The 12,717-nt window shown below is 44.6% G+C and overlaps 1 protein-coding gene across 7 annotated transcripts in view; it reads right to left on the reverse strand.

Moving 5' to 3' along the window:
- Positions 1-5,717, reverse strand: part of PPP2R1B (protein phosphatase 2 scaffold subunit Abeta) — a 41,264-nt gene extending 35,547 nt beyond the window's left edge. For 3 of the 7 annotated variants that reach the window (XM_025355512.1, XM_025355517.1, XM_025355516.1), the window contains exons 1-4: positions 5,542-5,717; positions 4,593-4,683; positions 4,096-4,196; positions 125-357 (exon numbers count right to left, since the gene is read on the reverse strand). In XM_025355512.1, the coding sequence (XP_025211297.1) occupies positions 125-357; positions 4,096-4,196; positions 4,593-4,683; positions 5,542-5,655 (539 nt within the window). In that variant the 5' untranslated portion in view covers positions 5,656-5,717. Of the gene's footprint in view, positions 1-124; positions 358-424; positions 598-4,095; positions 4,197-4,592; positions 4,684-5,541 lie in introns of all 7 variants that reach the window. The other 4 variants (XM_025355511.1, XM_025355519.1, XM_025355518.1 and 1 more) reach the window with 4 other exon arrangements.
- Between the last annotated feature and the right edge of the window lie 7,000 nt (positions 5,718-12,717).

Raw genomic sequence — 12,717 nt, forward strand, 5'->3', positions numbered from 1 at the left:
CAGCCACTCATTGGTTACAATGTACTATGTAAACTGTCAGTTACAAGTCCCCAGTAATCCCAAATAACTAATAGCTTACTGTCTGATTTCTGCTTTAACAAAGCAAAAAAACACCAGAGCTTACTGTCTGATTTCTGCTTTAACAGCATTTGATGCCCTGGGATAGCAAACGCTGAACAAACCACATGCAGACGTGCGAGAGGTGAACCAATCCCCACTTGCTAGGCGTTTCACCAGAGGTACAAAATAAGCTTCCAGAGCAACAGGAGTATGCTCCTGGGAGATCTGTCTCAGGGACTCCACAGCCTTGTCACGAACAACAGTCTCTTCCACAGTTGCCAGATTTTCCAAAGGAGGCTGAATGGATTAAAAAGGAAAACCAGAGAAGAAAACTTATTGAATCAGATTAGAAACAGATAATCACCTTTTAAAGTGACTGAAGGGAGGTGGTACACGTAACCAGAATGTTAGCTGCATCATACCAAATGGTTACTTTCAGCTCACACAGTGGTAACATATGGTGCGGCCAACCTGAAGACACGACTTCTGTAGAAAAGCCAAGATCTCGTGTCCCAGATGGCAATTCCCAGATGGTGTCTACAAATGACACAGTGTAAGAGACTTGACACAATATTAATATTACTGTGAGCTGAATCACTAGGTTTAAAAGATACACAGCCAAATTCAGGCAGGATCCTGTATATTTCCTCAAGAGTAAGTACAAAAATATGACCAACATTAGGCACCACAAATACAGGATAACAGCTTGTCAGGTCACTGAGTCCACTGCCTTTTCAGTATCATTCTACCACTCCCAGAGGTGCAAGCAACGCTTATCCACCATCTCCATTCCATCCTTTTATCCAACCTACAAAATGCTGAGTACAAAATTGCTTTTTTCAGAACACATTCAGCAACTTTCCATTAGCCATAGGGCAGGAAGGAGTTTCTGACAGAACAATCAAGTGAAAACTACAGAGACTGGCCAGGCAAGGTGGCTCACGCTTGTAATCCCAGGCTTCGGGAGGCCGAGGTGGGCAGATCACTGAGGTCAGGAGTTCGAGACCAGCCTGGCCAACATGGTGGAACCCTGTCTCTACCAAAAAATACAAAAATTACCCAGACATGGTGGCACAAGCCTGTAATCCCAGCTACTCAGGAGGCTGAGGCATGAGAATCGCTTGAACCCGGGAGGCGGAGGTTGCAGTGAGCTGAGATTGTGCCACTGCACTTGAGCCTGGGTGACAGAGTGAGACTCTGGTCTCAAAAAAAAAGAAAAGAAAAGAAAAGTACAGAGATGGGAGGACACCTTGCTTACAGCTTTAGAAATAGAAGAGGCCAAACAGGGTGGATGATCCGGATTAGGAGCAGTAACTGAATATGGCATGGCCTAGTAAAAAGTGTAAACAGGCTGGCTCTCTGAACCTCTGCCTTACTGAGTTTGCATGTAGTCCAGGTAGATTCTACACATGCCATGAGCTACAGATTTTTAAAGCATAAAACCCACATATAGAAATAACCAAGAATGAAACAGAAGCATAATGAGTTAAAGAAAAGAAGTGTGTCTAATAATATATTTTAAAAATTGTTTGATACACACAGGTACACAGTATTCAGCTTTCCTAGAAGGTATTTCAGAAACCCATTAAAAAGATACTGTTTCTCACTTGCCAAGGCATTTCATGATCTGTCCCCTGCCTACTGTAACCCCCTCTCCTGCAGTAACACTGGATAATAGCTATCATTACTACAGGATGAGGCCATGCTCCTGAGAACTGCTTATGAGTGGTCTCTTGATTTGAACTCTGCCTGGCCCTTGATGACCACTCTGCCTACCCAACCTCAACACTTCACATTCCAGCAGGTCTTTTTTTTTTTTTTAAGAGACAGGGTCTTGCTCTGTTGCCCAGGCTAAGTGCAGTGGCACAATCATGGTTCAGTGCGGCCTCAGACTCTTTGTCCTTCTGCCTCAGCCTCCCGAGTAGCTAGGACTACAGACACATGCCACCATGCCCAGCTATTTTTTTTTTTAAGAGTTGGGGTCTCACTACGTTGCCCAGGCTGGTCTTGAACTCTTGGCCTCAAGCGATCCTCCTGCTGCTTTGGCCTCCCAAGGCAAGGATTACAGGTGTGAGCCACCACACCCAGCCACACTCCAGCAGTTTTGAACCCAGTCTCTTTCACGCTTCCAAGCCTCTGAAATTCATTTTCTCAATACATGATTATTGTTGTATCTAGCATTACGCACACAGAAGAAACAAAGCAGACAAGCTTCCTCACTCTAGTGGCATTTACATTCTAATGGAGTAAGACAACAATCAATCAAGAAAACAAGTAAACGGTGATGAATACTCTATAGAAAAAAGGAGTAGGATGATGTGGTAAGGGATGACTGCGAGGCTATTTCAAGTTGAGTGGTTGGGGAAAACCTCCCTGAGGAGATGCATTGAAGTAGATCCGTGAATGACAAGGAGCCAGGCACAGAAAGCTTGAAAGAGCTTTTCATTAGAGGGAAGACCTAGGGCAAAGGTCTTAAGGGAATAATAAGCTAGGTTAGTTCAAAGAACAGAAAGATGACCAATGTGAATGTAAGAGATTATCAAGGCCTTTTGCGCTCTGTCCCTGCCTACTGTGACCTCTTCTCATGCAGTACCACTGGGCATATGATAATCCTACAGAGGCAGGTCATAAAAAGCCTTATAAGCTAAGGTACAGAATTTGGATTTTCTAAGAGCTATGGCAGAGAGTGAGCCATCTGCTGGGTGACGTGAACTGTAAGGGTCGGGTGAGAGACAAGAGTGGAAAGCATTGTTAGGAAGCTACTACAGCAATCTAGAGGAAAGATGATGGTCTGGACTAGGCTGGTAATAAGAGGGATGGAAGAAAGTGGACTGATTTGAAATATACGTAGACTCTATAGGAATTACTAATGGATTAGATGTGGGGAACAAGGGAAAGAGAATTCAAGAATATATTCTAGGTTTTGGCTTGTCCAACTGGGAAGACAGTGATACCATTTACTTAAGTGGAACAACTAAATGAGAAGTGTATTTGGGGGATAAAGCTAAGTTTTGTTTTGTGTATGTTAAGTTTGAAATACCTGTTTGACATTCAAGTAGAAAAAAGCATAGGCCTGTATACATAGAAATATATGTATCTATATCTATATATTCATACTTATCTATTAATCAATCTACCTCAGGAGTTCCATGGAAAAACCAGAACTAGAGATAGAAATCACCAGAATCAGTATTACTACCTAGTATTGAAAGCCCTGACGCATACATCCCTACCTTGTCCATCTGTTGAATTCCTGGTCATCCTTTAAAACCTAGTTTAGACATCATCTCCCAACGTCTTCCCTGATCACCCTGAGTGAATCCCTTTCTCCCCTCTATTACGTGGGTAGGGTATTTTGTAGGTACTTACATCTTTCCATTTAAGACTGCACAGTAATTATTTGCTGACACATAAAGGCAAGGGACCTCATTCAATTCACTTTGGTGGTCATTTTCTTTTTTTTTAAGTGATGGGGATCTCACTATGTTGCCCAGGCTGAATTCAAACTCTTGGGCTCAAGTGATCCTCCCATCTCAGCCTCCTGAGTAGCTGGTACTACAGGCTTGTGCCACCAAGCCCCCTCACATTGGTCTTCTTCAACATTAACATTGTAAATTACGATATGTCTGATAAAGTAGACTCTTAATAAATGTCAATTAAATTGAACCAAATTCATCAAACTCAGAAAGTCAGAAGCAAAAGTTACAATTGACAAAGACAAAATGCTGCCAGGTGAGAATTAAGGTTTCCAACATCATGCGGGGGAACCATTAAAACAATCAAATCCTTTTTCTACCTCCATCTAAACTAGTAAATCTACAGATGCAGAAAAGAAGGACGAAGTTCTCTTATTCACAGAAAAAAAAGAAGGGGTTGAGTCCAAAGTGCCTATAGTATTTCTTCTCTCAATGACTCACATGACTATCTGCCCATAAAAAGATCTGCATAAAAAATGCTGCAGTGTGTCTATCACCCAACTGTGTATCATTTATACTGCAAAAGTTCTAGGAGGGTAGGCAGCTTATAAATACTCACCAGCAGACAGTGGGCAAAGTCAGGACCTCCCACTAGGCCAGTGAAATTTCCCAGCTGCTCAGCAAGAGCTAATAGTACCTCATCTTCATCATAAATTGTATCTGGAAGGGACAACAACAGGGACTCATCAACATGGATAGCTCTCACATAGCTGGACACTGACACAAAACTAGGAACAGATTCACTATGCGACCGGTAAGGTGGCCCAGTCAAAATCCTAACAGCATTTTCTTCCTTCTCCTCAATCAACCATCTTCCTGGATCTGTTTTGCACAACGAATTAGAAATTCATACTCCCATATCAATTACTTTCCCAACAGCTAAATGGTTGATGTTTGAATATATCTAACCACAACTAATAATATCCTCTGTTCTGTTTCTTTTGCACAGAAAGCACCTGGCTCATTTTAATGTGGGTAACAAACTAAAAAAGTCAGTGTCGAAAGTCCCTGGAAAATGGAATGTCCCTGCCTTTCTTTAAACAAAGATTCACATACCTGTAAGGAATGGCAACAATTCACTTCGCGTCCTTTCTACTCCAAGTGCTAGGGCAATTGTTGACAACTTCTTAATACTGTTGAGTCGGAGCTTCAGAAAAGAAAGCAGAAAGAAGAACAATGTAAAGAAACGGTAGAATTTAGATCAAAAGACAAAAGGTGCTAACAGGTGAAATAATGACACAGGGGTAAGAACGAAGATAACCTTTTACTTAGATTTTACTGTTAAGGAACCTCCATAGGACGGAGGAGTGTAACTCGGCCTCACTAGCCGGCGGAAGATTTCCTAGGAGAAACACTCAGAAGGGCCCGGAAGAGAAATGAATGAAAGACAATACAACACCCAGGAAGTAAGATAATCTTAAAAAGAGAGGACTTTGGCAGTGGTGAAGCAGGTGAAACGGTTGAATGCAACGCCTGTGGTTTCAAAGAAAAGTTCCCGCAGAGCTGATACAACGACTCGTCCAGGTTAATCGGCCATCCCACCCCCTCTTTCTACCCAACAAGACGAGCCAGTTCCAAGCCCAGATGAAGGGATTCCGAGGCACTTCAAAGGGCTTCTGGGCATCCTGCGCCCCTCAGCCGCTCCAGCCCCGTCTCGGCCCGGCACCGCGCTTCTCCAGCTCCCTCGCCTACGAGGCGCGGCCACCTCACGGCCCGGATAGGGCGCCCAGGCGGGAAGCGGGTTCCCCGACAACCGCCCTGGAAAGGCAAGGCTCCGGGCGGACCCCTTAGGGGGTCCGAAGCAGGGGTACTAGAGAGGTCCCCGGGAGGGTCGAGGCGTGTCACCACAGCCCCTCGCAGAGCTTTCCCTGCCTCCCGTTCAAGTTTCTGCTACGAGTCCAGTTCATTCAGTACCCCGGCCACCCCCACCGCGGCGCAGGCCTTCCCCCTTCTCTACCACGCGACCAGTCGGTCTCGCCTCGGCTTCCCGGCCTCAGTCCAGTACCTGCACGTCTTCATTGCGGAGCTCGTCGATTAAAACCGCGATTGGGTATAGCGAATCATCTCCATCTCCCCCCGCTGCTCCTGGGCCGGTCCCGAGCCCCGATGCGCCCGCCATGTTCTTTCTCCTCCTGCTGCTGGTCACCGCCTCCCGCCCCGCGCCCAGGCCCCGCCCCGCGCCCAGGCCCCGCCCCGCGCCCAGGCCCCGCCCCGCGCCCAGGCCCCGCCCCCGCCCCGCGCCCGGGCAGCAGGGAAGAAGGCCGCCACGCGGGTTTAGCAGAGGTTGGGGAGTTGAGTTTCTGTCCCGATGATTAAGACTCCCTTCCGACCCCCACTGCAGGAGTTGTAGGTCTGAACTCAAGAAGACGGGTGGGCTGAGAAAGCGAATGGAACCCCTGCGTCCTTTCCCCAGCCGAAAGAAACAGGGACAGGGATTCATCCGGCTCCTTGTAGTCTGAAGGGGCCAGGGACCTACCTGAGTGATTCGCGCTGTGCCCTCTTAAGACTCAGGCGGACCAAAGAGAGTGCCCGAGGCCAGGAGGAAAAAGGCTTTAGCACCTCCCCTGACTTCATCCTGGCCCTGAGCCACTGGATCTCCAGCCCTAATTTCTCCGCTCAGCCTCAAGCTTCCACAGAACCCCTCCACCTCATCCCTCGGCCTGTTCTCCAGAATGGTATCTGGCTCCTGCTCCGTAAGACAAATAACGCGGGCGGTGAGAGAAAATGAACAGTGCTGTCCAAACTCCCCAGTCAATATTTTTTCCACGCAAGCTGTTAAAAACATGCTGCTCTCTTGTTTTTGTGTTTCTTTTCAGTTTGGTACTGGAATGGTGCCTTCTGTTGTATTTTCTTCCTCCCATTTTCTAGCTCTTTAGCATGCTAGAAGTACAACAATGAAGCAAAACTAGGACAAGCTTTAATCCCTTGAGGAAGAAAACCCAAACTGGCCTCCCTAGACCTCCAAGAGTCCTCAGAGGCAGCAAGGGGAAGAGGTGGAGGTCTGGGAGCTCGTTCTTACAAACCTGAATGGAAAGTTTTCACTTACCCTTGTCAGGGTAGCACAGAATAATTAGAATGTTTTGTTTGTTTTAGACTGGAATTTAAGCAGCTTGGAGTGATAACTACATATGGTGATCACAAGCTCCGAAATGGTAATTCTATGTGCCTGATTAATGAAACTATTAATGCAGTGTAGGAGACAGACTTTTTTAAAACATGGGGTCTGAGGCCGAGGCGGACGGATCACTTGAGGCCAGGAGTTCGAGACCAGCCCGGCCAACTTGGTGAAACCCCATCTCTACTAAAAATACAAAAATTAGCAGGGCTGGTGACCGGCACCTGTAGTCCCAGCTACTCAGGAGGCTGACATGAGAATCTCTTGAGCCCCAGAGGCAGAGGTTGCAGTGAGCCAGGATCGCACCACTGTACTCCAATCTGGGCGGCAGAGTGAGACCCCGTGTCAAAAATAAATAAATAAATAAATAAATAAATACATAGGGTTCTTGGAAGTAAGCACAATAGAGCCTGTGAATGAATGAATGAATGAGGTGCTTGGAAGTAAGCACAATAGATAGAGCCTTTGATAGTAATGAAAGTTTGGGAACCAGCAGACCTGAACAGTTTTTCTCAAATTATGTTTGTGGATGTATTCTCTAGGGTTTTAATTTTATTTTCATTTTCATATTTTTTAGATTTGCATAAGCATATTCTGAATTATTTGGGTGACCACCTTACAACTCAGTATTGCCACACAATTTCAGCACCTACATTTACATGTGTGTTTTAGTGCTGCTTTTATTGTTCTGGGATAATGAGAAAAGAACAGAGGTGGTTTTAAAATAAGAATGATACTTTCATGCACAAAATGAAAGCCAAATGACATCATGAGATTGCACTATTTGGTAGTTGTAACAGAGAAAAATGGTGAGAAAATTAAGATATCAGGAGTCATTTGGTGGCATAGGCATGTTGAACACAAAAGAAGCTGAGCTATAGCAGGCGACAATACGAGGGATAATAGTTTTAGCAAAATACATCATTTGTCATGTTAAATTACTGTAATATTTTTAATTGAATAGTATTCATTTTGTGGTTTCATTTGTATTTAATTTGTAAATTTGTTGTGGTTTCTGTAGCTGTATAAGAACCAGAAATAAAAGCACATTATTTCCTACTTTATATTTGTAAATTTAAATAACCACAGCATAATAAAAACAATTTAGCTAAATGTGGTAATGCATGCCTGTACTCCCAGTTACTTGGGAGGCTGAGGTGGGAGGATCACTTGAGCCCAGGGGTTCATGACCATCCTGGACAACATAGCAAGATCCCCATCTCTAAAATAATAGTAATAATAACAATAATGATTTAACTGAGAGTTTTCAGGATTTTAAAAAATTATTGTCGTGTGTGTGTTTTTAAGAAACAGCATCTTGCTCTGTTTCCCAGGCTGGAGTGCAGTGGCACAGTCATAGCTTACTGTAACCTTAAACTCCTGGACTCAAACAATCCTCCATCCTCAGCCTCCTGAGTAGCTAGGAGTATAGGCTTGTGCCACCACATCTAGCTTCGTGTGTGTGTGTGTGTGTGTGTGTGTGTGTGTGTGTGTGTGTGTGTATGGAGACAGAGTCTCGCCATATTGCCCAGGCTAAAAATGGATTCATATATTTAATACTACCCAACTTTGAGAGACAGAGGGCTAAGAGATTTTTTAACTTAGTAATTTACCAGTTAGAAGATCAGAGGGGATTCCTGTAGGCATTGAGAGGAGAAATCTGTTCCCTTATACTTTATATAAAAAGTTCACCTGGGGCAGTGGTTTACGTGATGGATCACTTGAGCTTAGGGGTTCAAGACCAGCCATGGACAACATAGTAAAACCCCATCTCTACCAAAAAAAAAAAAAAATTAGCAGGATGTGGTGTGTGCACCTATAATCCCAGCTACTCAGGAGGCTGAGGTGGGAGGATCACTTGAGCACAGGAGGTTAAGGCTGCAGTGAGCTGATGTCGCACCACTGCGCTCCACCCTGGGTGAGAAAGCAAGACCCTGTCTCAAAAAAAAAGAAAAAAAAGTCTCGGCCAGGTGCAGTGGCTCACATCCGTAATCCCAGCACTTTGGGAGGCCGAGATAGGAGGATTGCTTAAGTCCAGGAGTTCAAGACCAGTCCTAGCAATATAGTGAGATCCCCATTCCTACAAATAAAACACAAAAATTAGCTGGGCTTGTAGTGCACGCCTAGTTTTAGCTACTCGGGAGGCTGAGGTAGAAGGATCACTTGAGCCTGTGAGGTCGAGGTTGCAGTGAGCTGTGACTGCCACTGCATTCCAGCCTGAGTGACAGAGTGAGACCCTGTCTCAAAAAAAAAAAAAAAAAAGTCTTCAGAAATAATAAAGGAAGCATGCACAGAGGGAAGCAGATTAAGTCAGTTCCACAATACTTTTTTCAATATTAACTCAAGCTTAAGAGAGCCTTGATATACTAACAAAAACTGGCACCTTGATGCTAAATTACTTTGTTTAAAATACAAATATGCTTTGCTCACCCAAGTACAATGAACTGGAGATTCAGGGAATAACTATGATTAAATATAAAATCACAAGCTGCGAAAATAGGCCTCAGAAAATTGCCTGTTTTGAGAGTCATCAATTTTGGACATGAGTTCCCGTCTGTCTCTGACTCATCATGACCTACCTCTCCCAGTGCCTCAATCCCACCTTCCACCCCCTTACACCCTGTAAAATGGAACTAACCACCTCTTATTCCTGCTTGAGTTGCTGTGATGCTATGAGAATGAAACAGGTAATAAACATGGAGATGCTAATAAACCCTTCAATGAAGGTGATTAAAACAGACTGCAGCAGAAAAAAGGTTAGTTCAAAACCTGGGCCAAATTCTAAGGTTGACCATCTGAATCACCTAAGATTCCTGTTAAAAATGCAGATTTCTGGCCTCCAACCCAGACTTACTGAATTAGAGTCCTTAAGAATGGGGCCAGGCTGGGCACGGTGGCTCACGCCTGTAATCCCAGCACTTTGGGAGGCCGAAACGGGTGGATCACCTGAGGTCAGGTGTTCGAGACCAGCTTGGCCAACATGGTGCAACCCCGTCTCTACTAAAAATGCAAAAATTAGCCGGGTGTAGTGGTAGGCACCTGTAATCCCAGCTACTTGGGAGGCTGAGGCAGGAGAATTGCTTGAACCTGGGAGGCGGAGGTTGCAGTGAGCCAAGATAGCGCCACTGCACTCCAGCCAGGGTGACAGAGCAAGACTCTGTCTCAAAAAAAAAAAAAAAAAAGAATGGGGCCAGATGGTTTACAGTGTCCACTGGGTGATTCTAGTGTGCATTGATACTTGAAAACCATTGATTTTAAAAGTTCATCTGGAAAAATAATTTCCATGCCTATAAACAAGCATCTACTCAGGTAGAGTCTGAAAGTCTTTGGAGGCCACCTGTGTCCAGAAGAAATCAAATGACTTATCAATAAGCAATTCTGAATCTATAGGCTGTGGGTTTTGCCAGATTCAAAAGATGGTCCCACAGCCTGAGCAACATAGCAAGACCCTGTCTCTACCAGAAAAGAAAGAAAGGAAAGGAAAGGAAAGGAAAGGAAGGAAGGAAGGAAGGAAGGGAGGGAGGGAGGGAGGGAGGGGAAGAAAGAAGAAAGAAAGAGAGAGAGAGAGAGAAAGAGAGAGAGAGAAAGAAAGAAAGAAAGAAAGAAAGAAAGAAAGAAAGAAAGAAAGAAAGAAAGAAAGAAAGAAAGAAAGAAAGAAAGAAAGAGAGAAAGAAAAAGAAAATAAATAGCAGAGTGTGCTGGCACACCTGTAGTCCCAGCTGCTTAGGAGGCTGAGGTGGGAGGATCACTTGAACCCAGGAGTTCGAGGCTACAGTGAGCTATGATCACATCTGTACACTCCAGCCTGGCAATAGAGCCAGACCCTGTCTCTAAAAAATAAATAAATAAAATAAAAAAGGCAGGCCCTCTTTCACTGGACTTCTGGAATTTAGCCAAGCACTACCAATACAGTACTGTGGCACTGAGGTATTTCTGGGTATTTCCGTATTCTCTTTCTATTCCTCCCTCAGGTCTCCTCTCCACTTCCCACACACAACCCACAAGAAACTAATAACCAGGGAACGCCAGAGGCAACAGCTAAGATTAGGCTGAGGATCTAAGGCAGCCCTCAGGTAACAAGGTGACATCTTCAGTACAAAAGCACTGAGTTCTGACACCCACATGCAGTTCACTCATCCAATGTGAATCAAAGGAAGACTGAGTTAGATTTGCCCGGTTCCTATAAGACAAAACATCAAGAATATAGGAAGTACAGACAGATGGGATCAATGGCCATCAACTCTTATTCATGTTAACAGCTCTCAAGGTCACATCAGAAAAGCATCAGTCATCAGCTGGGCATATGGCTCACCCCTGTAATCCCAGCACTGTGGGAGGCCGAGGTGGGCGGATCACCTGAGGTTAGGAGTTTGAGGCCAGCCTGGCCAACATGATGAAAACCAACCATCTCTACTAAAAATGCAAAAATTAGCCGGTCGTGGTGGCACATGCCTGTAATCCCAGCTACTCAGGAGGCTGAGGCAGGAGAATCGCTTGAACCCAAGAGGCAGAGGTTGTGGTGAGCCAAGATAGCACCACTGGGAAAAAGAAAAGTGTCAGTAATGAGGATCGAAGTGACATCACTGTTATCTTCTCTAGCCCCTTGCCTCATGTTTATTAAGCTTGCATGTCCCTCACAACCAAAGAGCTTTACAAATAGGTTTTCATTCAAAGGCTGATCTGCTCCACAGTCACCCCACTGTGCAAGAAGGCCAAGTGCAGGAGACCTCTAAGTGTCTCAGGGCAGATTCAGACGGTTGTCCCCCCAAAAAAGGGACATCAAGGGAGTGGTGGATGACAGGGGTGGGAGACCTGAGGCACACAGAGGCATTTTCCAACTGTCTTCATTTGGCAAGATGACCCTGGTAAACTGATTCTGAGGGCTGTACTTAATTCATTGCAAAGTAGTGATTATCACCATAGCATTAAAGATGTTTTAAATTTGTATTTATGCAAAGTATGTCACAATTCTGTGCAACTCAAATATTTTCCCCTCAATTTCAGCTCAGTATTTTAGTCTTCTTTTTCTTCTGTGTTTTCTTCATGGCAAATTTTTAATCCCATTTTTATGGGTGGGAATACCCCAACAAAGAGAAAGGAACTTTACCTGAAGTCCCAATAAATCAGAAGCAGGTGCAGAACTCATAATCAGGGATTATTGCTACTCCCTCCTCCATCTCCTACCTCTGTTCCACAGCTCATCACCATATATAACAAACGTATTGGATTTCCAAGGCAAACTTTGCTTGAATTCTTGGGAAGAGCAAATCAAAGAAACAGGACAGCCAGGGGAGGTGTGAGGTGGCTCATGCCTGTAATCCCAGCACTTTGGGAAGTCCAGGTGGGCAGATGTCTGGAGCTCAGGAGTTTGAGACCAGCCTAGAGATGTAAAACCTCATCTCTACAAAAAATACAAAATTAGCCGGGCACAGTGGTGCCTGACTGTAGTACCAGCTATTTGGGAGGGTGAGGTGGGAGAATCGCTTGAGCCTGGGAGGCAGAGGCTGCAGTTAGCCATGATCGCACCACTGCACTCCAGCCTGGGCAACAGAGCAAGAAAGAAAGAAAGAAAGAGGACACTCAGTTACCTTTCACCATAGTACGTACAATGGTTAGGAGAGTATACTCTGGAGTCAGGAAGATATAGATTGAAATCCCACCTCTACCAATTACTAGCTGTGTGACTTTGGGAAACAACCTCCCTGAATCTTGGTTTCTACATTTATACAGTGGGGTGTCAAGCTTACCTCATGCGGTTGTTAAAAAGATTAAATAATTCATATAAAGTGCATAGGTAGTACCTGGCAAGAGAAAGCACTCAGATACTATCCATTAACAGTTTTTACCTACTGAGGAAGTGGGAACAAATAGGAAAATATTCCAATCAATTGAACTTTGGCAACAGAAAGGACCCACATGAAAGAATGAAAGGGGTACATGATTTACAGAGTAGAATACCTGTTCTAGAAGATTTTTTTTTCATCAGTAAAATAGAGCTTTTACCTCTCAGACTTGTGAGGAGTGACAGCCATGATGAAAGGTGCTTTGTTAGTGGAAAGCACCATG

This window comes from Theropithecus gelada, chromosome 14, assembly GCF_003255815.1.
Source record: "Theropithecus gelada isolate Dixy chromosome 14, Tgel_1.0, whole genome shotgun sequence".
NCBI classification, from domain to species: Eukaryota; Metazoa; Chordata; class Mammalia; order Primates; family Cercopithecidae; genus Theropithecus; species Theropithecus gelada.